Source organism: Myotis nattereri (assembly GCF_964212035.1).
Source record: "Myotis nattereri genome assembly, chromosome: 1".
NCBI classification, from domain to species: Eukaryota; Metazoa; Chordata; class Mammalia; order Chiroptera; family Vespertilionidae; genus Myotis; species Myotis nattereri.
Genome location: NC_138075.1, coordinates 187,944,582 through 187,970,001, shown reverse-complemented (window position 1 = coordinate 187,970,001; position 25,420 = coordinate 187,944,582). Strand labels below are relative to the sequence as shown.

Here is a 25,420-nt window from a genome sequence, read left to right as displayed (position 1 = left end):
CCCCTCTGGCAATCATCTATATATACAAAAGGCTAATATGCTAAGTGTCCAACTGTCCAGGTAATGAGGTCATGTAGTAATGCCCAGCTTCCTCTCCCTAGCGACTAGCCTCCTTGTTGTTGCTTCTACCCAGAAACACGACTTGCTTTATAGCCAGATGCAAACATTTTACACTTTAACCAAATGTCTCTGAAGTGTTTTCCCATGCCTCATCTCATTTGATCTTCACAGAAGTCCTGGAGTAGGTAGATAGGAGACTCAGTGGAATTCTATTTTCTTTCCATTAGCCAGAAAACAGAGATTTAGAAAGCTTAGAAACTTGACCCAACTGAAAAGAAGTAAGAAATGGTGGAACTTGAAAATAACTTCAGGTTTTCTCATTTCACAGAATATAGTCAGACACTGCTACAGTTAAATATTTTACCCTTTGTTCTCCCTGCGTGATCTACAATAATAATCTGCTTTTAGTTGATATTTATGGCTGTGTTGCTGACAATTACTTGAAAAAGAAGTTAGGTTCTTCATTGGGCTAGAAAAAGTTTAGCTACATCAGAAGGCAGGTCTAATTAAACAAGTTTATTCTCTCTTTATAAAAGGTTAAGTTGACTCATGCATGTGTTTCTGTCTGTCACTGTCGATCATGAATTTGGTTGACATTTCTAATATAGAGAAAGGGCAAATAGCAATATTAAAATATTTATTCTAATTAATCTCTTACCAATGTGCAGGAATATATACACTGGGCCACTAGTTAGTATATAATTTGTATCTATAGGTCTGCTTCTGTTTGTTTATTTATTTATTTTTAGATTATATGTATAAGTAAGATCATATAGTATTTTTCTTTTTCTGCCTGATTTACTTAACAAAATACCCTCTAAGAGGTCCTTCCATGTTGTTGCATTTAGCAATATGTGGTCCTTTGATATCGGTGAGTAATTTTTCATGGTGTGCATAGACCGCATGTATTTTACCCATTTATCTATTGATGGACACCAAGGTTGCTTCCATATCTTGGCTATTGTAGTTAATGCTTAATGAACATGGGGGTGTATATATCTTTTCAAATTAGTGTTTTTGTTTACCTCTGATAAATACTCAGAAGTGAAATTTCTGGGTTGTATACTATTCTATTTTTAATTTTTTGAGGAACTTCCATACTGTTTTCCATAGTGGCTCCAGCTATTTACAAACTTGCTCCATGCACAGGAGTTCCCTTTTCTCTACCTTTTTGACAACACTTTTTATTTTTTGACTGATTTCTGGATATTTATTTTGTATCCTGCTACTTTACTTAATTCATTTATCAATTCTAGTAGTTTTGTGTGGAATCTTTAAAGTTCTCTATATACTAGTACAGTATCATGTAATCTGCAAACGGTGACAGTTTTACAGTGTTACTTCTTCATTTCCATGCCCTTTATTTCTATTTCTTCTGTGATTGCTATAGCTAGGTCTTCCAATACTATATTGAATAAAGGTGGCAATAGCGGGCCTCACTGTGTTTTGTTTTGTATTTTTATCGTAGAAGAAAAGCTTTTAGCTTTTCACCATTAAATATGATATTAGCTGTGGGTTTTATTGTTAAAATATGGTCTTTATTATGTTGATGTATGTTCTCTCTGTACCCACATTGTTGAGAGTTTTTATCATGAGTGGATACTGGATTAGTCAAATACTTTTTTTTCTGTATCTATTGAGATGATCATATGATTTTTATCCTCGGTTTTATTGATGTTGTCTATCACATTGATTTTTTTGTGTGGATATGGAACCATCCTTGCATTCCTAGAATACATTCCATTTGAGAATGATGTATAATTTTTTAACATATTGTTTAATTCAGTTTGCTAATATTTTGTTGAAAATATTCACATCTATTTTTATCAGAGATATTGGCTTGTGATTTTTTTGTATTGTCTTTGTCTGGTTTTGCTATCAGGGTACTGCTGACTGCTTTCATAGATTGAGTTTGGGAGTGTTATTTTCTTTTCAGTATCTCTGGAATATTTTGAGAAGTATAGGTATTAATTGGTAGAATTAAATGTTCAGTAGCATTTATTTGTGAAATCATCTGGTCTTAAACTTTTTTTTGTTGAGAGTTTTTAAGTACTATTTCAATTTTCTTGCTAGTAATTGATATGTTCAGTTTTTATGCTTCTTCATGTTTCATTCATTGAAGGTTGTATGTTTCTTGTATGGCTCTTTCTCTGGAGATTTTTCTATTCTTTCATTTGGGGGCTGTTCTTTTGTCTCCTTATATTTGCTGGCTCTTTGTGTTTGTTTCTATGTATTAGACCAACTTGCTTTGACTCCGAGTTTTGTGTATTCCCTCATTTGTTTTACTTTCTTTGTTTATTTCTAAGAATTAGATGAAACAGCCACCTCTCCTGAACTTGATGGAGTGGCTTTGTGTAGGAATGATCTTTGTGTGGTCTGTGTGTGCTGTGTGGCTTCGGCAGGCTGGCTGGAATTGAAGTGGTTGTTTGAGGTATCAGGGGGTCCCTGGCATGTAGGCTAGCCATAGTTGAGGCAAACATGACCAATTTTCTCAGAATGCCCAGCTCTGGGGGCACCCTGGCAGGCTGGATGGCTTGGTTTGGAGCAGCCAGTGGCATATGGCTGCAGCACTGCCATGGCAGTTTGTCTGAGCCTGAGGTGGGTGTGGAGTGAGTGGCCTAGGGCATGCTATGGTGGCCTTGCAGGTGAGCTATAGCACTTGAATTGAATTCTTGCCCATGGTATCAGTGGAAGAGAATGTATACACTGGCACTCACAGGTACCTCCAATCCCAAAGAGTTTCCACAGAGCCTGGAGATTTCTCGGAATTTCTCAACCTTCTCTACGCAGTCTCTCTCGCACAGTCTCTCTCTCTCATTTGTTGTGCAGAAGCTGTTCAGTCAACCCTCAGCTGTTTTTCAGGAGGAAATGCTCTTCATGTAGGTGTACATTCTGAGTGTTCATGGGAAGGTGTCAGTTCAGGGTCTTCCTAATCTGGAATCTTGGACCTCTCTCCCTAAATCACTTCTTACAGGCTGGAGGATTACTATAATTCAGGAGTCTGGTATTATTGCTCAGAATATTCATGAAATAGCCTTAAGATTCCTATTTATAATCCAGAATTATCCTTATATACTTTTCTGAGTGTCCATATTTCTGACATATATGTGTATGACACCTTTTGCTCTGAAATCATATTGTACGTTCCAGTAGAATATGCTATGTGTAATCGGCTGTGAGGGGCCCTCATCATTACCTGGCTGATTCTCATAGGGAGCACCTGCCCCACAGTGGGAGAGGTACAACTGGGCTTTCTGCAGCAAAGAACTGTTCACCCTCTTGGTTAGCACAGTTTGATGTATTTAAAGTTGCTGGTGAAGTCACGTTCACCTGGAATTGTTTCAGAATTATTCTGATTGTGGTCCCTGATTTTTTATCAGTTTTCAAATTTTATTACTTTCAGTGCTAGAAAAATTCCTGATTGCTCAATGCACTTTCTAGCTCCCTACCCCCAAATGTGTAAGGAGACAAAATTTCTTGGATATCTGGTCCAAACTTCATACTTATCTATCTCATCTGTCCCCCCCTGCTGATTTTTGTGTTTTAAATAGTTCAGTTTTTTTTTTCTCTGAAAAATAAAGACCTAACCCTCTTAACATAAAAAAGTTTACTTTCTCATTCTAATAATTGCTTCAAGCTTTTGTTTAAAACAATTGACATATAATTGAAATATAACATTCTGTAAGTTTGAGATGTATAGTGTGTTGAATTGATTCATGTATATTTTATAATATGACTAGGGGCTCAGCGCACAAAATTGTGCACCTTTAAAGGAACTGTGGGCCACGAGGCTGTGGTGGGCATAGGGGAGGGTCTTGGTCTATCCTTTGTGCTCTGCCCGGCCCCTCCCACCATGGCCCTAGTTCCTTGTCTGCCTGCAGCCTTGATCCCACCACCGCAGCTCCCATGTGCTGACTGTGCCAGCAATAGGTATGAGTAAGGCTGGTATCATTAGTTGCTGCTGCTCCAATTGCCCCTCAGGGGAGGTGGAAAAGCCTTCAGTGATGATTGGGGCTGGCAGCCATCTCTTGCACCCGCTGATGGCACTGAGTTGTTGGGACCAGTGCTGGGCACTGGCAGCGGGTGCGAGTGGCAGATCCAGCTCTGGCACTGGGTGTGAGCAGCGGCTCCAGTGCTGGCCATGGATGTGAGGAGGGCCATTGCCGGCAGCGAGTGTGAGAGGTGGCTGCTGGACTGGATCGCCCCTCAGGAGCAAGGGTAGGTAGAGAAGCCCTCAGGGACAATCGGAGCCAGCAGCTGCTGCTTGCACCCACTGATGGTCCTGAACGATCGGGTCTTGTGCTGGGCACTAGAAGTGGGAATGGGTGGCTGCTCTGGTGCTGGCTGCGGGTGTGAGCAATGGCTCTAGCGCTGGCAGCGGGTGTGAGCAGGGCCGGTGCCAGCAGCAGGTGTGAGCACCCAGTGGGACCGTGCGATGCAGGAGCAAAGAATTTTCAGTAACCACCATAGTCTCTCCCTGATGACAGTGACCGGTGCCCCTCCTTGGTCTGGTGTCCCTGCTCACTCACCAGTTCCACCATCTCACCACAGCCAACACCCGCCATATTCTGCACTCTGCCGCCTGCTGCCAACGCCTGCCATGTTTCATGCATGCCCCCTGGTGGTCAGTGCATGTCATAGTGACTGGTTGTTTGGTTGTTCTGCTGTTCAGTCTATTTGCAGATTAGGATTTTATATATATAGACTAGAGGCCCAGTGCATGAAATTTGTGCACATGGAGGGGGTCCCTCAGCCCAGCCTGCACCCTTCCAATCCTGGACCCCTTGGGGATGGCCGACTGATGGTTTAAACCGGCAGTCGGATATCCCTCTCGCAATCTGGGACCACTGGCTCCTAACCACTTGCCTGCCAGCCTGCCTGAGTACCCCTAACCACTGAGTATGCCAGCCTGATGCCCCTAACTGCTCCCTTGCCGGCCGGATCACCGCCTAACTGCTCCCCTGCCAGCTTGATTGCCCTCTAACTGCTCCCCTGCTGGCCTGATCACCCCTAACGGCCTTTGCCTTGGCCCTGCCACTGTGGCTTTGTCTGGAAGGACGTCTGGAAGATGTCCAATCTAATTAGCATATTATTCTTTTATTAGTATAGACTAGAGGCCCGGTGTACAAAAATTTGTGCACTCAGGGGGGAGGTCCCTCAGCCCAGCCTGTGCCCTCTTGCAGTCTCAGACCCCTCAGTGGATGTCCACCTGCTGGCTTAGGCCTGCTCCCTGGGGGATTGGGCCTAAGCTGGCAATCAGACATCCCTCTGGCAGCCCGGCAGCCCCCGGGGGATGTCCACTTGCCAGTGGGGAGCAGACCTAAGCTGCAGTCGGACATCCTTAGAGCTGCTGAGGAGGCAGGAGAGGCTCCCACCACCACCGCTGTAATGGCAGCCATCAGCCTGGCTTGTAGCTGAGCAGACCTCCCCCATGTGGGAGTGCACTGACCACCAGAGGGCAGCTCCTGCATTGAGCGTCTGCCCCCTGGTGGTCAGTGTGTGTCATAGTGACCAGTCATATAGTGACCAGTCATTCCCAGTCGCTCTGCTGTTAGGGTCAGTTTGCATATTACTCTTTTACTATATAGGATAGAGGTCTGGTGCACGGATGGGAGCCGGCTGGTTTGCCCTGAAGGGTGTCCCGGATCAGGGTGGGGGTCCCGCTTGGGTGCCTGGCTAGCCTGGGTGAGGGGCTGATGGCTGTTTGCAACAGGTCACACCCCCTTCAGGGTGGGGATCCCTACTGTGGTGCCTGCCCAGTCTGAGTGAGGGGCTTATGGCTGTTTCAGGCTGGCCACACCCCCTTTAGGGTGGGGGTCCCCACTGGGGTGCCTGGCCAGACTGGGTGAGGGGCTGAGGGCCATTTTCAGGCTGGCCTGCGATTGAAGCTCCCAGCCTCTCCTTTTTTTCTTTTTCTTTTTATTCTGGGATTTATTTACTTTCTATAATTGAAACTCTGTTGCCTTCACTGGCGCTCTGAGCTCTGAGGCCACGGCTGACTGAATTCAGGTATCTGGGGTTTGCTTAGCTTCTATAATTGAAACTTTTTTGCTTTTGGAGCTGTTGCTTTCGGAGCTTAGAGCAGGCCATGGCAGGTGGGGAACCTTGGCTTCCTCCATCACTGGGGCAAGCAAACCTCCTGCTCGCTTCAGCTGTGTGGCTGCCGGCCGCCATCTTTGTTGGCAGTTAATTTGCATATCTCACTGATTAGCCAATGGGAAGCGTAGCAGAGGTATGGTCAATTACCCTTTTTGCCTTTTATTAGATAGGATTACTACCTAACATTAGTGAACACCTCTGTTAGGTCACATAATTATCTTTTTATGTGTGTGGTGAGAACATTTAAGATCTAGTCTCTAGAAATTTTCAAGTATATAAAGAATATTGTTGGCTATAATCACTATATGTCCTGAATTTAATCATCTTTGAGTTGCAAGTCTGTACCCTTGACCAACTTCTTACCCAATAATCTCCCTTTCACCAGTCCATGGTAATCACCATTATACTTCTGTATCTAGTGGGTTTGCCATTTTTAGATTCCACATATAAGTGATATCCTATATTATTTGGTCTTTTTCAGACATGTTATATGTCACTTAACATAAACATCTATGTTGTCCTAAATGGTATGATTTCCTCATTTCTTATGGCTGGATAATATTGTAGTGCGTGTGTGTATATGTGTATTTCACATAAGTTGTTTCCATTTATTGGCTCATGTTTATAATGGTGCAATAAACATGGGATTATGGATATATTTTTGATATCCTATTTTTCTTACTTTTATAAGTATACCCAGAAGTGGATTTGTGGGTCATACAGTGGCTCTGCTTAACTTCTTAAAAAACCTCCATACTGTTTTTCATAGTGCTTGCACTGCTTTTACATTCCCACCAACAGTGCACAAGATTCTGTGTTATCTTGTAGATTACCAAGTTTCCTTAGCACAGCTATTTTGTCATTTTTATTGGGTAAATCATATATCTCCATGTCTGTATTTGTTTGCTGGAGGATTGTTGTTGAATTTGGTGACCTAATGTTTCCCTGATTTTTCATGTTCTTTGGAATTTTGAATTGCTGTTTTTGCATTTGAATTAGCAGTTACCCACTGATGTTTACTACTTTCAGGGTAGAAATACCTTTCGTCAGTACTGCTATAGATAAGGCTTTTTCAGTTCTTGTGTGAATATGCCTGCTCTGTGCTTTATGTTCCCTCTTGTGGGAGAATTCTTGAGCCTGTTTGTTCTCCCTTCATATAAAGCACCAGGCCAGATTCTGATCACCTCCTTTTTCTTTTCCTGAAGGTGATGGTACATCTCAAGTTTCTGGTTCTCTCCTATCTACCATCCCTTGTCTGTATTCTGCTCTTGTTCCCTAGCCTTTTATCAAATCTTGCTCTTGCTGCTGCCCTTGGCAGCTTCTACATGGAGCTGGCCACAGAGGGGAGGATATATAGGTTGGAATGCAGGTCACTGTTGTTGCCCACATTTCAGTATGGGGGGATCTGTAAGAAAGATTTTCTTCATGATTTGTGGTCAGGCTTCCTGATGGAGTACTTAATGCAGTTAGGAGGAACCCTGTCTCTTTAACATGCTCTCTACTAATCTTCTTTGACAGACCTGCTCCCTTTCACCAGACATTGAGCTCCTAATTCAACACTCTGGATGCTGTGAGAGAGAAATGAGCTCTTTGGAAGCATCCTGCAAACCAGGGGAAGCTCGGCACCCACTCACCGGCTCTCTGTCCCTGTGAGGGAAATTACGGGCACGGACGGGCCTTCTTTCAACCTTACACTGAGCTCCATCAAAAGAGGAATGATGCTGGCAAAATCAAGCTTTCCTCTCGCCCACACCAATGCATTCAAATTCATGTAGTTTGTGCTCCAACAGAGTGCTGGAACTTCTCCTTTGGAAATCTGGACTTCCACAAACGTTCTCTACTCCATAGGTGACTGCCCAAGTCAGGGCTGTAGGTGCTCCTGGACTGCAGCTAAGGGGCTGGAACTATTCACAATATCCTGTAGGTGTCACAGCCGTATTGGAGTCTTTCTGCCTATTACCTGATGCGTACGTGGGCAAGACTCTTTCCAGGTCCTTTTGCTTTGGCACTTTTGTTCGTGGATGGATAACAAATTTTGTTGTTGCAAGGAGAAAATAACAAGAGATATCTCATGCTCACTTACACCAAATTGCTATTGTCACTCCTGAGGTATTATGTTCCACTCCCATGGGATGCTCTGCAGCATTATTGTAGCATTATGCTTTTTCTTTATTGTAATACTTTTCACACCATTTTTATTACTTGCTTATATTATCTCTTTCCAAGTAAATTATCTGGTGTGGGGGAGTAAAAACTGTGTCTACATTGCTGCTCTGTATATCCCCCCTTGCGCTGTGCTAGTCACTTTAAAATTAGTTTTTGAATTAATGGCTGATACTTTTTTAAGTGCTGAATAATGAAGGCCTTAATTTAACTGACCCTATTTCCAAAGTCTCCCAAGTATAGTTCTTTATTTTGTAATGATAGTGATATTCAAATTCTTGAAATAGTATAAAATATATGAGTTTCTAATTGGCAGGTCACTTTACCCAGATTCCCATATCTCCCTCAGTGTGACCAGGCCTTCTGAATGAAGAACACAGAATCATTCCTACTGAAAATGCAAAGTAGAGCAAACATGAATAGTTTTACCTTAGGCAGAGGCTTAGCAGGTTTGCAGTGGAGACCTCCAACAAATTGAAAATGTGGCAAGAGTGGGCGAGGGAATTCAAAATCCCAATAGGTTCGAATAAGCCATATTTCAGCTTTTTTTATTAACTCAAATAATGTAGTGGGTCTTCCTGAAGGGGGAAAAAAAAGAGAAAATAAGGATATTGTAATATGAATATACCATTTTGTTTACTTAAAAAACCCCGAAAAAAAACACAAACAAAACTTGGAATAATGAGCCAAAGATGTTTAAAAGATCTGTGCTTTGATAGTGGAAACAACCTATCTAATAAAGAGGTAATATACAAACTGACCATCACTCCAACACACAAGATGGCCGCCCCCATGTGGTCAAAGATGGCCGGCAGGCGAGGGCAGTTGGGGGGGACCAGTCCTGCAGGGGAGGGCAGTTAGGGGTAACGTGGCCTGTAGGGGAGGGCAGTTGGGATTGAAACAGCCCAGCAGGGGAGGGCAGTTGGGAGGGAACCAGGCCTGCGGGAGAGGGCAGTTAGGAGTGACCAGGCTAGCAGGGGAGGGCAGTTAGGCATCAATCAGGCTGGCAGGGAAGTAGTTAGGAGCAATGAGGCAGGCGGGCAGACAAGAGGTTGGGAGCCAGCAGTCCCGGATTGTGAGAGGAATGTCTAACTGCCGGTTTAGGCCCTGTAGGATTGGAGAGGGTGCAGGCTGGGCTGAGGGACACCCTCCCTCCCCAGTGCATGAATTTTGTGCACTGGGCCTCTAGTTTTACTTATAAAAGACAAATTTCTCTGAATTAAGATTTATACAAATTCACCTTTTAGAGCACTCACAAAGTTAGGAGTTCTTGCTGTCAAGTAAGGACATGACTTACCTAGTGCTTTGCTGCAAAGCTGATCCCACTTCTCACTAAATGCTTGGAACCAGAAATCAAAATAAAGCACGTACATCATATTTTTTACTCGCTCCATGAATGTCATTTGATCACTTAATTCTGATAAGACAATAGGTACGTAGGATGGAGGGAATGGCAGTCCTCCACTGTACTTTTCAATTGTGTAGCCAAAAGAGAAGCGGAGACTGTACACAAAAGGTATGTTAAGTAGCTCAGCCAGCAGCTCACCACAGGGTCCAGCGGGATCTGCAAGAACGACATCAAACCTTGATTCCTGTAGTTTGGTCATAAGTTTCTTGTTCAAAACAGCATCTTTACAGAGTGTTTGAACACAATCAGTATATTCCCAAAAGATATCTTGCAATAGTGAAAAATAAGTCCAAAATGTATATTTTGGCATATATGTCCACTTAGAGGTCAGCCGCTTGAAAAGATCCTCAAAATCATCTTTTGTTACAGATGTAGGAAAAACCTCAAATTGAATAGCAGATGGTTTATTGGGATCAACAAGAATTGAAGCTGAAGATGTCAGAACAGTCACCTCATGACCTCTCTGGACAAGTGCATCCAGGATGGTCTTCATGTTGATCCAGTGGCTGTATTCTGTGGGCCACACCAGCACCTTTCCACAACTCCCAGGGCTGAAGTGACCACTCAGCTGTAGCAGCAGCAGAACTGAAATCCACTTCATAGGCATCCTGGTGGCACACAGGCTTCTTTTCAAATGGCTGATCCCTTTCACTATGGCTCATGCTTATGTCCAAAGGGAAATCAATCAGGAAGTTAAAATATAACTTCTACACCCAAAGTAAATACATTTGATAAACAGTCGGAGCATTTTATGGCAGGTCAAAAAATTATAAAGTAATGATCTTTTTTTAAAATGCAAATCTGTGTAACATCTAAAAGTGCTATCATTCAGCTGATTCAACTTTGCAGTTTTACTGTGATTTGTAATTTATTATAGATGAATGTCGTAATTATAGGAAGTTAGAGGTAATTGTGTCTGTAATGACTTTTTGTGAAGAAAGGGAGATAAAGCTGCCAGAAGCCAGTTCCAGCATGTCATAATTGCAAGAGTTTCATCAAAAGATTGATGGAACTTGGGATCGACAAGGGCTGAGTCTCATATGTTGTCACCTGTTGGGAATGGCTGAGGGCATTTCCCCAAACCTGAAAAATGATGATTGCTTGGCTGCTAGACAGCTCAGGGCATTTTAATCTGCAGGTTATTGCCTCCTACTGGCCAAACATCTGAACAGCTGTCATGCTGACAATGGACTCTGTATACAAATCCCTGACCCTTTGAAGTGTATATCTCTGCCTCGCCTCAGGACAATTTGTGTTAATAAAAAACTTGGGGTCCTGAGACGAGGAGATCTTAGCTCCTTTTGGCTAGGCTCCTCTGACCCCCAATGCCTTTCAAAATTATATTTCGTCACTGGACTCTTAAGTAAGTTACACACAGCCTTCTCTAGATTGCTGAAACCTTCCAGATGCCGGAACAAGAACCCCAGCAAATGCTATTATGCAGCTGACAAAGAATTACCTGGATGACACTTCCAGATTTTTTATTTTATTTATTTATTTATTTTTAAATTTTATTTTTATTGCTGAAACTATTACAGGTGTCTGCTTTGTGTGTTTTTTCCCCCATTGACCACCTCCTCCCCATACTCGCCCCTCCCAAGCCTTTACCACGCTACTGTCTGTGTGCATGGGCTATGCATGTATGCATATCAATTCCCTGATTAATCTCTACCCCCCCCCCCCCAACACACACACACTATCCACCCCCACTGTTCCTCTGAAATTCATTAGTCTGTTCATGGTTTTGACTCTGAATCTATTTTGTTCGTCAGTTTATTTTGTTCATTAGATTCTACATATGAGTAGGTCATGTGATACTTACCTTTTTCTGACTGGCTTATTTCGCTTAGCATAATACTCTCCAGACCCATCCATACTGTTGCAAATGGAAAGAGTTCCTTCATTTTTACTGCCGTGTAGTATTCCATTGTGTAAATGTACCACAGTTTTTGTTATCCACTCAACAGCTAATGGGCACTTGGGCTGTTTCTAAATCTTAACTATTGTAAATTTTGCTGCTATGAACATAGGGGTGCATATATTCTTTCTGATTGGTGTTTCTGGTTTCTTAGGACATATTCCTAGAAGTGGGACCATGGGTCAAACAGGAGTTCCATTTTAAATTTTTTGAGGAATCTCCATAATGTTTTACACAGTGGCTGCATCCACCAGTCTGCATTCCCAGCAGCAGTGTACTAGGGTTTTCTTTTCTCCACATTCTCACCAACAGGTCATTTGTTGATTTGTTGATGATAGCCATTCTGACAGGTGTGAGGTGATACCTAATTGTTGTTTTAATTTGCATGTCTCAGATGATTAGTGACTATCAGAATTTTTTATATATCTCTTGGCCTTCTGTATGTCCACTTTGGAGACATGTCTATTTAGGTCCTTTGCCCATTTTTTAAACATGTCAATATATATTTTTAAATAATTCATTATTTTTGAAAGTATTACATATGTCCCCCTTTTCCCCGTTAACACCCACTAGCCCACCCCCCACTTTTACCCCAGTCTCTCACCACCCCATTGTCTAGGTCCATGGGCCATTCATATATGCATATAAGGTCCTTGGTTAATTACCTCCCACCCACCCACACTCTCCCACCTTCCCTCTGAGATTCCACTCTCCGTTCCATGTTTCCATGTCTCTGGATCCACTCTACTCATCAGTTTATTTTGTTACTTAGATTCCACATATGAGTGAGATCATGTGATACTTGTCTTTCTCTGACTGACTTATTTCACTTTGCATGATATCTCCAGGTCCCTCCATGCTGTCTCAAAGGGTAAGAGATTCTTTTTTTTTACTGCTGCATAGTATTCAATAGTGTAAATGTGTCACATCCACTCATCTACTGATGTGCACTTGGGTTGTTTCCAGATCTTAGGTATTGTAAATTGTGCTGCTATGAACATAGGGGTGCATACATTCTTTCTGATTGATGTTTCGGGTTTGTTAGGATATATTCCTCAAAATGGAATCACTGGGTCAAATGGCATTTTCATATATTTTTGAGGAAAATCCATACTGTGTTCCATAATGGCTGCACCAGCCTACATTCCACCAGTGGTGTACTAGGGCCCACTTTTCTCCGCAACCTCGCTAGAACTTGTCGTTTGTTGCCCTGTGGCTGCTGGGAGCAGGTAGCTCCTCTCTGGAAAAATGACATTTCGTTTTGGATGCATCCGAACGACCAAATACAGGGTTCCTGACTACTGCTTTCCCATGTCTCCCTGCACTGCTTTCCCATGTCTCCCTGCACTGCTTCCCAAGCCAGCCTCTCTGTAGGCACCTCAGTCTGTGCCTCCCTCCCTGCACCAAAGCCTCAGGTGAGTAGTTGCAAATGAAAACTCATATGCTCTGGGTTTAGCAAAAAACAAATTGCGGCTTTCCCTCCAACCGGCTCCGTCTGCCAGCCTCCGCAGGGTCGGTAGGTCCGCCACCTTTCACAGATGTAGGTCTCCTGGGCCGCAGGTCTCGGCTCCGGTGTCGAGCCTGGGTTCTGTGCCTCTGTCTTCAGGGGGAACAGGCCCTCCTGTGGCCCAGCACTCCCTCCTCGCTGTACTGCTGCCCCCGGGCGCTGGGTCAGCTCCTCTCCTGACCTGGCCCTTCCTACCGGTTTCCAGGTGCTTCTGTCCTTCTTTGATGTAAGTCTCTGCCTTAGCTGGACCTCAGTTGGTAATTCCAGGTGAATGTTCTCCAATTTAGTGGTATTTCCAGTCTGGGCCTGGGGTAAGGTGCAGGACACGTTGCCTATTTGGCTGCTATTTGGCTCCCACATTCCCCTCTGAGATTTTAATTTTTAAATAAAACTTTGTGAACATGTAATTTACCCATCATTCAATTGACTAATGTACATTTCAATAGTTCATACTGTGTTCACAGAATGGTGCTACCACCATGGTGATCATATGAAGAGCATTTTCTGCCCCAGTGAAACCTTTATCCTTTACAAGGAACTCCCTAATGTCTTCCTCCCTAAACCCTATCTGACCGTTAATCTGGTTTGTGTCTCTATAGAAGTAGAGGATTTCTTCTAAACAGAACAATGTAATATGTGTCCTTTTGTGATGGGCTTCTTCTACTTAGCATAATAATTTAAAGATTCATTCATATTACAGCATGCATCCTTTTGTTGCCAGATAATATTTCATAACACAGACATACCACATTCTTTTTATTCATGCATTAGTTGAGAGACATCCCCGCCCCCAATTTTGGCCACTATGAAAAATTTTTTTTTGTAATATTCATGTGCCAGTTATGAGTGAACAAGTTTTCCTTGGACATAAATGTGTCTGTAAATAGCTAAGTGATGCTGTGCCTTGTTTGGCAGGAAGTGGGTATATATATGTACACATGCTGTAAGAAAATTCAGTAGTCCCTTTAGAGTATGGATTCTACATTATCAAACCTACAATTGAGACCATATACCTATTATCAAAGGCTGCAAGAATAGTGATAGCAACCAGGTGAATCTTTTTAAGGAGCAGTGAGATAAAGAGAATTAGTTACTAAAACCAAAGTCTATCATAAACAGCTCAATTTTATATTAGGAAGCAACTAGCTGTTATATTTCTAAATTAACATACAGTTTATTTTGTTGTTGTTAATCCTCACCCAAGGATATTTTTTCCATTGATATTTTTAGAGAGAGTGGAAGGGAGAGAGCAGACAAAGACAGAGACACATAGACTGGTTGCCTAGCACAAGCCCCAACTGGGGTGGGGATAGAACCTACAACTAAAGTAGGGGCCCTGGACTTGAATTGAATCCACAACCCTTCAGTCTGCAGGGTGATGCTCTAACCCAGCGGTTCTCAACCTGTGGGTCTCGATCCTTTGGGGGTCTAATGACCCTTTCACAGGGGTCGCCTAAAACCATCGGAAAACACATATTTTCGGTCTTAGGAACCGAGACACCACTCCACTATCAGTCTCCAAGCAGGTCCGCCCACTTTCAGATACACCCACATATGAGTACCCAGCGTGCTGACATCATCACGCCAACCCCATCACATACACCCTGTACAAATACAGGTGTATGTGACAGGGTTGGCGCCATAATGTACTTATTCGGACCAGTCACACATGTGTAGAGACCAGCTACTGTGTAGAAAGCAGCTGCTGTGTTGAAAGCAGCACGTGCCAGAAGCTCCTTCATAGTCAAAGTTGAAGATGTTCCTAAGACAGCACAAGAGGCGTTCATTGAACTTACTAACAACGATGCAGCGAGAACTGATTTCTCTACAATGCCAGTTACAGAATTCTGGATCAAGTGTTTGCAGTCATATCCTGTTCTGCCTGAGACTGTGTTGTGCCTTCTTCTTCCATTTCCAACAACATGTCTTTGTGAAACAGGGTTTTCCAGCTTGTTGGTTATCAAGTCTAAGTACAGAAGTAGACTTGTTGTGGAAGATGATCATTGTGCTCTTGCAAAGACTTCCCTGAGAATTTCTCATCTGGTGAGAAAGAAGCAATTTCAACCTTCGCACTGATGTTGGCTTTTTACGCATACTGTCGCAAAATGTAGCAATGTAGTTTACTGTTGTTATAGTAAGACTGTTACCCATGCTACACCATGCTTCAAGACAAAATTTCATTTATTTGTAATTAGAAATAATATTTCACAATATATAATTACATATTGTTTTTGTGATTAATCACTATGCTTTAATTATGTTCAGTTTATAACAATGAAAATACATCCTGCATGTCAGATATTTAAATTACGATTCATAACAGTAGCAAAATTACAGTTATGAAGTAGCAACAAAAATAATTTTATGGTTGGGGGTCACCACAACATGAGGAACTGTATTAAAGGGTCCCTGCATTAGGAAGGTGGAGAACCACTGCTCTAACCACTGAGCACCGGCTATGGCTCCACATATACTTTAATGGGAAATGACTTAAACTAGATGAGGGCAAATGACTTGCCATATTTTTAGGTAAGAAGTGATGCTGAGGCTGGATAAACAGTAAAACCAAGGAGCAGGAGGGGACAGGAGTGGGGAGGAGGGGGTAAATGGAGGTTAAAAGGGGGGACATCTGTAATATTGTGGACAAAAGGGGCCACATGCTGACTCAACAAGCTCAGGAGAGGCCTGCATGGCACTCTTGCAAACTCAGAGACCTAAAGTAAGCACAGAGGATGGTCTGAAATTAAACTTTAAAAGCAGTTATGGTGGGCAGTTATGTCCTAGGTCAGTATCTTCACTGACAAGGTCAACTTGTACCTTAACTGAGCCTATCTGTCTTTTTGTATCTATGATAACATACCCTTGAAATGTCTGGGTAACTTGTAACTTCCCTTTTTCTGGAGCCCCTGGGGCACAACCAAATGTGCTGGGCGCCAAGATAGATACTACAAATTCCTTCATTATCATGTTAATCGATCCTGCACCCACCTATGTATGTGTCCATCATTTCACTTTTTATCCAATCCCAGGGGTTTTCCCTGCTTTGCTTTATCCCTCCTCCTTAATCTATCACAAATGAGTTTCATGTAACCCACTTACATCCCTCCTTTGATTGCAATGTATAAATACAAATGTAATCCCTCCATTCTCCAGAGCATTATCTCAATTCTTTGAGGTTGTCCTTCCCGCATATGTCGACAGTTTAACTCAAATAAACTCACAAAAATTCTTTACAGGTTTCAATGTTTTTTTTTTTTTAATGTTAACAATACTTTGAACAACGAAGATTATATATATATATATATATATATATATATATATATATATATATATAGCAACCCCCCCCTCCCCCAAAGGAGCATTAGTGATCTCCTAAAATGAAATGAAAGGAATCATTTTACACAATTCTAACTAGTGAATAGTTTCTTTCACAAAAGATAAACCACAGAATTTTGCACCAGAATCAAGTTAAAATATTCTGAGTATTTGCACAGTAATACTGATATTGTAAATAAACTATTGAATATTCTTGTATTTATGCCTAATGTTGGAAACTTAATTAAGCTTAATCATTTTTTTGGTATAACTTTGGAATTAATATAATGAAATCCAATAAATACCCACATTGTTTTATTGTTATTTTTGCCCAGTTTTTTTCTCTTTGGCATGAATGTTTTTAACTCTTAAACAGACAGTAAATCACTTGAAAATAAATTTTGCTTTGAGAAGCCAAATTGTGAAAACTCATTTTGTCACAGGAAGAAGGGATCCTTATGTTACAACTTCATTGTGATGAATAAACCGAAGGAGGCATATCAGCTTCAGGCATGTCAGCTTCAGGCTTCTGAAACAATTACTCCCTTTTCTTCTTCTTTCCTGGTTTAGCAAACTTCTGGTAACACAACAGACAACATTTTGTGATGACAAATGTAGCAGTTGCCACACTGGCCAGCAGGAACCCAATCGCATCCAAAGAGTGGTACTGGACCCAGGTGAGGTCATAGGAGGCTGGCCGCAGGTGTTTGGCTCCTTTGTGGCGCATGACAAACTCGATCCAGAAGACCGCTCGATCTAGAGGTTTCATGGGCTGGTCATGATGAATTCTTGATAATCTCATTGCATTCTCTTTATATCTGAAGGAGAAACACAAAGATTACACATTGAATGCAAGTTAACTTACCTAAGCATATCATGCCCATGAAAGGTTTTTGAAAATGTCATAAAGATTCAAAATAATATCATTCATTGAATTTACTTCTTCATAGATAGTTTGGCCTTTAAATTGGGATTTTCTGATGACATGTAGTTTTAAAAGTGAAGATGGAAGTTAAGTTGGACAGTTCAGTCTTTTCTAGCGGAGTAAATGGTAGGAGCCATTGTTAGTGCTATAGATGAGATGGTGGAAATTCACTTGCAGAGTGATGCTCATGAAGTGTTTAATGGGAGTGGTGTCATTGTGAGTGAAATGTCTCCCCAGTAGTCCCTGGACCTCCACTCTTCTCTTTGACCCTCTACTTTTTAATTGCCATCAGTTAGCCAGTATGGTTTTTGAAACAGATATCAGATATGACATTTCCCTGCTCAAAATTTCCATCTGGCTTCTCGTCACATTTGAATAAAGTCCAAATGATTTTAGGACTAAAGGACTCCACATCCTCATACCCCTGGCAACCTCTTCTTTCACTTGGTCTCATGCACACTTTGTTGTAGGCACACTGGCCTTCTAGCTGTTCCTTAAAGTTGTCTGACAGGTTTTATTGTTTTTATTTATTTATTTATTTTTATTTAATATATTTTTTATTGATTTTTTACAGAGAGGAAGGGAGAGAGACAGAGTTGCGAGTGCAATCCTTACGCCTCCATTGCTGAGGTATCCATTTCAAAGAGGCATTTACTTTCAAGAGGACTATCTTTGTCAGCCACTTGACTAGATAAAGAGCTAGGCTGCCTCCCTCCAGTGAGGTTCCTTTGTTTTAGAGATTTAGTTCACTTCAATAACAGTGTTGCAGCTTCTGATATGCATTTGAGATTAAGGGGAAAACAAAGTCAGATTACATGAAGTTGGAAGAAGCAAAGCAGGGATTGGGTTACAGGATACAGTTAATAAGATTTTGTGCTCTCTTGAGACTTAATGACTCCCCCCCTTCTCTTTAAATATATTTTTATTGATTTCAGAGAGGATGGGAGAGGGAGAGAGATAGAAACATCAATGACAAGAGAGAATCATCTATCAGCTGCCTCCTGCATGTCCCCCACTGGGGACCAAGCTCACAACTGCAACCTGGGCATGCGCCTCACTGGGAATTGAACTGTGATTTCCAGGTTCACAGGTCAATGCTCAAACACTGAGCCACCCCAGCCAGGCAGTGCCGCTTTTGAGGGGTATTATTTCTAGTATTTGAAAGGAGTCTAAACCTAGATGCACAAGATCAATGGGCAGGGCTGGTGTAAAAACTTTCAGTAAATAAGTTACAGGCCTGGAGCATGTCTAATCATCATTGAAAGGGCGAGTCGTTGCGGGGCCCACGTGGGCCGGCCGCCGGGCCCCATGAGGCACAGCCTGACCATGCTGCTGGCGGCCTCGGGCACCGACTCCCCAGCCCACGGTGGGAGCCCGGCACAGGCCGCCACCCGCCCGCCGCCCCCTGACCGGACCCACGCAGCAGCAGTGGCGGCGGGGCCGGGCGCGTGCCCTCACCCGAGGAGATGGAGGAGGAGGCGATCTCCGGCGCCCCCGGGAACGAGACGGAGGACATGGACTTCCTGTCTGGGCTGGAACTGGTCGATCTGCTGGACCCCCGACAACTGGACTGGCCCCTGGAACGCGGGCTCAGCTCGCCCTGGGGTGGGGCTAGGACTGTGCCCTCCATCTTGCCCTGGGTCCTCCATTTTTGGGGCGGCCACCATGTGCTCAGGAGAGTGCCTTCTTCCCGGAAGCCCAGGCCCCTGCTGGCCACGCCCAGGATTTCTTTAAACTAACCAATGACAATCAAGGGACGTGCGCGCCATAGAGATGACCACATCCTGTGTAACAAGACCCGACTCCCGCCTGGCCAATTGGCGGGGCCCACAGTCCCCTCCCCTGCCCTTACTATAAAACCCACAATCCCATCAGGCCTCACTCTCTTTCGGCCACTGGGCTTACTGTTGTTGTATCAGTGAGTGTGGTCGGGGAGCCGAACTAGTTCGAAATGAAGGACTCTTTGCTTTTGCATCGGACTCGCTGGCTCCCTGGTGGGCTTTTTGGGAACCTTGAAATCTGGGCACAACAATCATGACCTTCCCAGTTAGGAATTTATGATCAGATCACCCTGTGAGTTACTTTCCATGGAACCCCCTTTTTGGTCCACAAGATTTATACTTTCAGAAATGTTTTTGCACTACATTGAAATATTTTATGCAACTTCTTGAGTTCTTCATTCTTTCATTCTATGGGTTTTATCATATTTTAAAAAACGTGTCCTTGTATTGACCAGTATAACGTTGGGTAACTTGTGTAGAAAATTGTTGCAGTAATTGGTTACCTGTACAATCAGGTTAAATGCAACTGTGAAATTAATGTCTGGTTAAAAATAAAAGCAAATTTAAGATTGGTAAAATCATGTTAATAATTTTAAAATTAATCTCTCAATATGGGATGAAAATTATACTCTTTATAGACAAAATAATCTATAAATACTATTATATTGTGGTACTCACGATGGGTCATTAATGACAGTTTTCAATGCATTGAGCAAATCTGCACTAGACCTGGTGTTGAAGTCCATTCTGATAGCTGCTCCCTTGGTCTTCATGCGAGCAATGTTACCAGGTTTATCCGCAAACATAGGAAGGCCCACCATAGGGATCCCATGGTAGATTGCCTCATAGATGCCATTGGTTCCACCATGAGTTATAAAGGCTTTGGTTTTTGGATGACCTAGGATTGGGTGAATTTCAGTAAATTACTAATTATAAGTCTTAGAAATAAAATGAGAATTGGGCAAGAAAAGCATTCAGGCACTGTATTCTAGATGACAGATTATTGTACACATGAAACTGCATTGAAATACATTTTAGATCTCAGAGAAAGAAGGACTTTAGTTGCTGCAGAGGTAAATAGATACTGGTATGGCATTGTGACTTGAAAAATGAATACAAGATTGCTGGGTAGACAAGTTGAAAGAGAACGTTCTGCGAGGGGCAGGTGCTGGGGGAGGGGGTCAATGGAGAAAAAAGGGACAACTGTAATACTTTCAACAATAAAGATAAATTTGAAAAAAAGAAAGAGGACATGATGAATAAAAATAGCATGTGCAGAAAAAAAGGAAAAAAGGAAAGGAGGTGGCATGTTAGAACATATTCTCTTAAAGAAATAGTGTGGCCATGTGTGGCGTATTACGTGTGGGGTGTCCAGGCAGCAGGAAATGTGAGTGTGGTGACTCTGGAATCAGAGGAAGAACAGACCACACTTTATCACTTCATGAAAAAGATTATGGCTATTCCTTATTGAAAATGGAGTCACTGATAATAAAGGAGGTGTTCTTATTTTTTAATGGCAGTGAATGAATAGCCATACAGAAGCGTAAAAAATAGAAATAAGAAGGGAGAAGTAGGAGGCAGAGTGGTAGTTATTGAAAAATTCTTCATGAGAAGTAATTACACCTGAAATAAAGGTATTTGATTTCAGACATAAGGGAGGAGATGGTCTATAATAACATGTTATCTTTTATATATTATCCTTTTCCACCAGGACTGGCAAACAAATACAAGGAAATTAAGGGTTTTTTTTGAGTTTTTGTAAAATAAAGGTTCAATAAATTTGTTTATTTCTGAAGTATTATCACTCTCTTTGGAGTTATTGTTATTTCAGTGTTTGCTTTTCAGTCTCATCAAGAAGGTCATGCTGGGGGATCCACTTATAGAGCCGAGTATTTGGCCCTAAGGTATCCGGTTTCTTGCCATCAAATCTCCATAGAACCTGTTAAAATAAAGAAAATATTTTATTCCATGAGTTGAACTAAAGGTATAGCATGTTCAGATTATAAAGAAATTAAGATATAATCTAGTTAAAGCCCTAGTCATTTTAGTTCTAGTGCAAAAAAGTAGGTATTTATTACACATCCTATATAATAAAACCCTAATATGCAAATTGCCCAAATGGTGGAACAACTGGTGGAACAACTGGTTGCTATGATGTACACTGACCACCACAGGGCAGACACTCATTGCAGGAGCTGCCCCTTGGTGGTCAGTGCACTGCCACAGGGGGAGCGCTGCTCAGACAGAAGCTGGGATCATGGCTGGCCACTGCAGTGGTGGTGGCAGAGCCGCGTCTGCCCCCACAGCCATGCTAAGGAGCAGCTCGCCTAGTGGTAAGGAGTGTCATGCAGGTGGGAAATAAGGAGCGAGGGGTCCTGGATTGTGAGAAGAGTAGCCTTAACCTGGCAGTCGGACATCCCCCAAGGGCTCCCAGACCGCAAGAGCGCATAGGCCAGGCTGAGGAACCCCCTCACACTGCAGGAATTTCGTGCACTGACCCTCCAGTTTATTTAAAATTTTTTTCATTTTGCAATGTAATATTAACCTGTATTTTTAAGTATTACAGAAGGGAGTTTTCTTATATCCACTTGTCTCGTAAGTTATTTGTTTACATCAAAGATTTACCTTTATTTTCACATTTTTCTCTTTTATTTGTCTATTTATTTATTTATTTTTATTTTTTAAAATATATTTTATTGATTTTTTTACAGAGAGGAAGGGAGAGGGATAGAGAGTTAGAAACATCAATGAGAGAGAAACATTGACCAGCTGCCTCCTGCACGCCCCTACTGGGGATGTGCCTGCAACCAAGGTACATGCCCTTGGCCGGAATTGAACCTGGGACCCTTCAGTCCGCAGGCTGATGCTCCATCCACTGAGCCAAGCGGGCCATGGCTATTTGTCTATTTAAAGTCACTAAATATTTTTATTTTTATATTTTTTCTTTTTAATTGAATTTATTGGGTGACACTGATTAACAAAATTATACAGGTTTTAGGTGTACAATTCTATAACACATCATCTGTACACTGTATTGTGTATTTCCCACCCAAAGTCAAGTTTCTGCCCATTACCATTTATCCACCCTATACCCTCCTCCACCTCTCCTCACCCCCTTCCCCTCTGAAATTATCACACTGTTGTCTGTGTCCATGAGATTTTCCCTTTTTTCTCAATCCCGCTACTCCCCTCTTCCCACTAGATTAAGGGATCTTCTTTGTCAGTTTGCCCTTAGAATAAATGAGCTATTTTGTGATGGGTAACTTGTGGAAAGTCAGGATGGAAAACTGACTCTTCAAAAAGTCTATTTGTAGCATTATTTGCCTAAAATGTTTTCTTAGCTTCTTTGCTACTTTGGATTATTTGTTTAGTTTTGTTTTCCCACAGATTTGCTAGCCCAACCACCTACTCCTTTACCATTTGATGCCTCCATTTTCCCCACATTACAGTGCATGTGCTTACTATGATATCTCATCTAAGACCTTGTTTTCTATGACCTATGATTACTGATTAATTTTAGCAGACCCACTAATAACTTTGTTCTTGGATTATTTGCTTAGTCATGCTTTGCCACATACCTACCCACCCTCCAACTCTTATTTGCTCTCCAGCTTTCTACTTTGATTGCCTAGTTTTCTTCATGTTACCTTGCATGCCCTTTGCTATGGCATCTCTTTTAACAGCTTATTTTCTATGAGCTTTCACTTCTGATTAATTATTAGCGTTATTATCTTAGAAACTTTGGTCTTTGGATCATTTGTTTAATCTTATTCTGGACAGACCTATTCACCCTCTCACTTCACTCACCACCCAGCTGTCAACTTTGACTGTTTGTCATTTGATGCTTGGTTTTTCCTCCCCATTGCTTTGAATGCCTCAATTAAGAGCTTATTTTGTATGACCTGTAATTCCTGGTTAATATTTAGCAAATTTATTTTTGAGACTTTGTTCTTGATTCAAGCTACTTTTCCTGTATCTTATTCTATCTATCTATCTATCTATCTATCTATCTATCTATCTATCTATCTATCTATCATCTATCTATCTATCTGTATTTTTCTATATAATATCTACATAACAATCTTTATAATATATATATATATATATGAATGTATAAAGATTAATGCTTTTATAATTCCAATACTTATTTCCCCTATAATCTTGTTTTTTTAATTCTTTATTATTTAAAGTATTACATATATCTCCTTTTTCCCCCATTGGCCTCTCCCTGGTCACCCCCCAACCTCACAAGCCCTCAACCCCCTAGCATCTGTGTCCATTGGTTATGCTTATATAACCATGTATAACCATAACCTTATATAACTTGCATGCATACAAGTCCTTTGGTTGATCTCTTACACCCCTCCTCATTGCCTTCCCTTTGAAGTTGGATGGCCTGTTTGGTGCTTCCCTGTCTCTGGATCTATTTTTGTTCATCAGTTTATGTTTTTTATTATATTACACAAATGAGTGAGATTATGTGATATTTATCTTCCTCTGACTGGCTTATTTTGCTTAGCATAATGCTCTCCAGTTCCATCCATGATGTTGCAAATGGTAAGAGTTCTTTCTTTTTTACAGCAGTGTAGTATTCCATTATGTAAATGTACAACAGATTTTCAATCCACTCATCTGCTGATGAGCACTTAGGTTGTTTCCAAATCTTAGCTATTGTAAATTGTGCTGCTGTGAACATAAGGGTGCATATGTCCTTTCTGATTGGTGTTTCTGATTTCTTGGGATATATTCCTAGAAGTGGGATCACTGGGCCAAATGGGAGCTCCATTTTTAATATTTTGAGGAAACTCCATACTGTTCTTCACAGTGGCTGCACAAGGGGTTCCTTTTTCTCCACATCCTCACCAGCATTTGTTGTTTGTCCATTTGTTGATGATAGGCCTTCTGACAGGTGTGAAATGGCATCTCATTGTCATTTTGATTTGCATCTCTTAAATGATTAGTGACTTTGAGCATGTTTTCAAATGTTTCTTGCTCTTTGGTATGTCCACTTTCAAAAGGTGTCTATTTAGTAGTAAATTCTTTGCCCATTGTTTTTTGATTGTTTATCTTCCTTTTGTTAAGATGTATGAGTTTCCAACAAATTTTGGAGATTAGGCCCTTGTAGGATATAACATTGGCAAATATGATCTCACATGCAGTGAGCTTTCTTGTTGTTTTGTTGATGGTTTCTTTTGCTGTGCAGAAGCTTTTTATTTTGATGTAGTCCCATTTGTTTATTTTTTCCTTAGTTTCAATTGCCCTAGGAGCTGTATTGGTAAAGATATTGATAGGATGAAATTCTGCTATTTTGCTGCCTTTGGATGCTCTAAGTTTTTTATGGTTTCCCATCTTATGTTTAAGTCCTTAATGTATTTTGAGTTTATTTTTGTGTATGGTGTATGTTGGTGGTCTAGTTTCATTTTTTTTTTTTTGCATGCATCTGTCCAGTTTTCCCAACACTGTGTGTTGTATACTCGGCTTTCTCTGTCAAATACTAACTGAGCATAATGACTTGGGTCAATTTCTGGGTTCTCTGTTCTGTGCCATTGGTCTATATGTCTGTTTTTGTGCCAGTACCAGGTACTTTTGAGAACAGTGGCTTGGCAATATGGCTTGATGGCTGGTATTTTGATCCCTCCAACTTTGTTCTTCTTTCTCAGGATTGCTGTGGCTATACGGGGTATTTTTATTTTATTTATTTATTTATTTATTTATTTATTTATTTATTTATTGTTCCATATGAATTTTTGGGGTGTTTTTTTTTTCTAGGTCTGTGAGTAAACTTGGTATTTTAATAGGGATTGCATTAAATCTATAGTTTGCTTTGGGTAGTATGAACATTTTAATGATATTGATTCTATCAGTCCATGAACACGGCATATTCTTCCATTTTTTTATGTCTTCCTCTCTCTTTTTTCAATGTGCTGTAGTGTTCCGAGTACAGGTCTTTTACCTCCTTAGTTAAGTTTATTCCTAGATTTACTTTATATTTTTTTATTGCAATGGTAAATGGGATTGTTTTGTTTTGTTTTTGTTTCTCTTTCTGTGATTTCATTATTGGTGTATAAAAAAGCCATAGACTTCTGGGTGTTAATTTAGTATCCTGCTATGTTGCCGAAGTGATTTATTAAATCTAGTACTTTTTTAATGGAGTCTTTAGGGTTTTCTATGTACAATATCATGTCATCGCAAATAATGACAGTTTTATTTTTTATTTTCCAATTTAGATGCCTTATATTTCTTC

At 41.4% G+C, this 25,420-nt stretch overlaps 2 protein-coding genes across 4 annotated transcripts in view; both read right to left on the bottom strand.

Annotated features, from left to right (window-relative positions):
- Positions 1 to 25,420, bottom strand: part of LOC308513505 (UDP-glucuronosyltransferase 2B31-like) — a gene marked incomplete at both ends in the record, with an annotated part of 73,351 nt that overhangs the window by 6,374 nt on the left and 41,557 nt on the right. The window contains 2 exons of one of the 3 annotated variants that reach the window (XM_081083613.1): positions 8,752 to 8,900; positions 9,869 to 10,337. The exons of 1 other annotated variant lie outside the window; for it this stretch is intronic. In XM_081083613.1, coding sequence (XP_080939739.1) covers positions 8,752 to 8,900; positions 9,869 to 10,337 — 618 coding nt within the window. Of the gene's footprint in view, positions 1 to 8,751; positions 8,901 to 9,868; positions 10,338 to 25,420 lie in introns of those variants that run through there. One more of the 3 variants, XM_081083611.1, reaches the window with a different exon arrangement.
- Positions 17,009 to 22,609, bottom strand: LOC308529834 (UDP-glucuronosyltransferase 2B31-like; the record flags this gene model as incomplete). Its single annotated transcript, XM_081106182.1, has 4 exons — positions 17,009 to 17,288; positions 19,855 to 20,074; positions 21,028 to 21,115; positions 22,586 to 22,609. The coding sequence occupies 4 exons, from the start codon at positions 22,607 to 22,609 to the stop codon at positions 17,009 to 17,011; spliced, it is 612 nt and encodes a 203-aa protein (XP_080962308.1).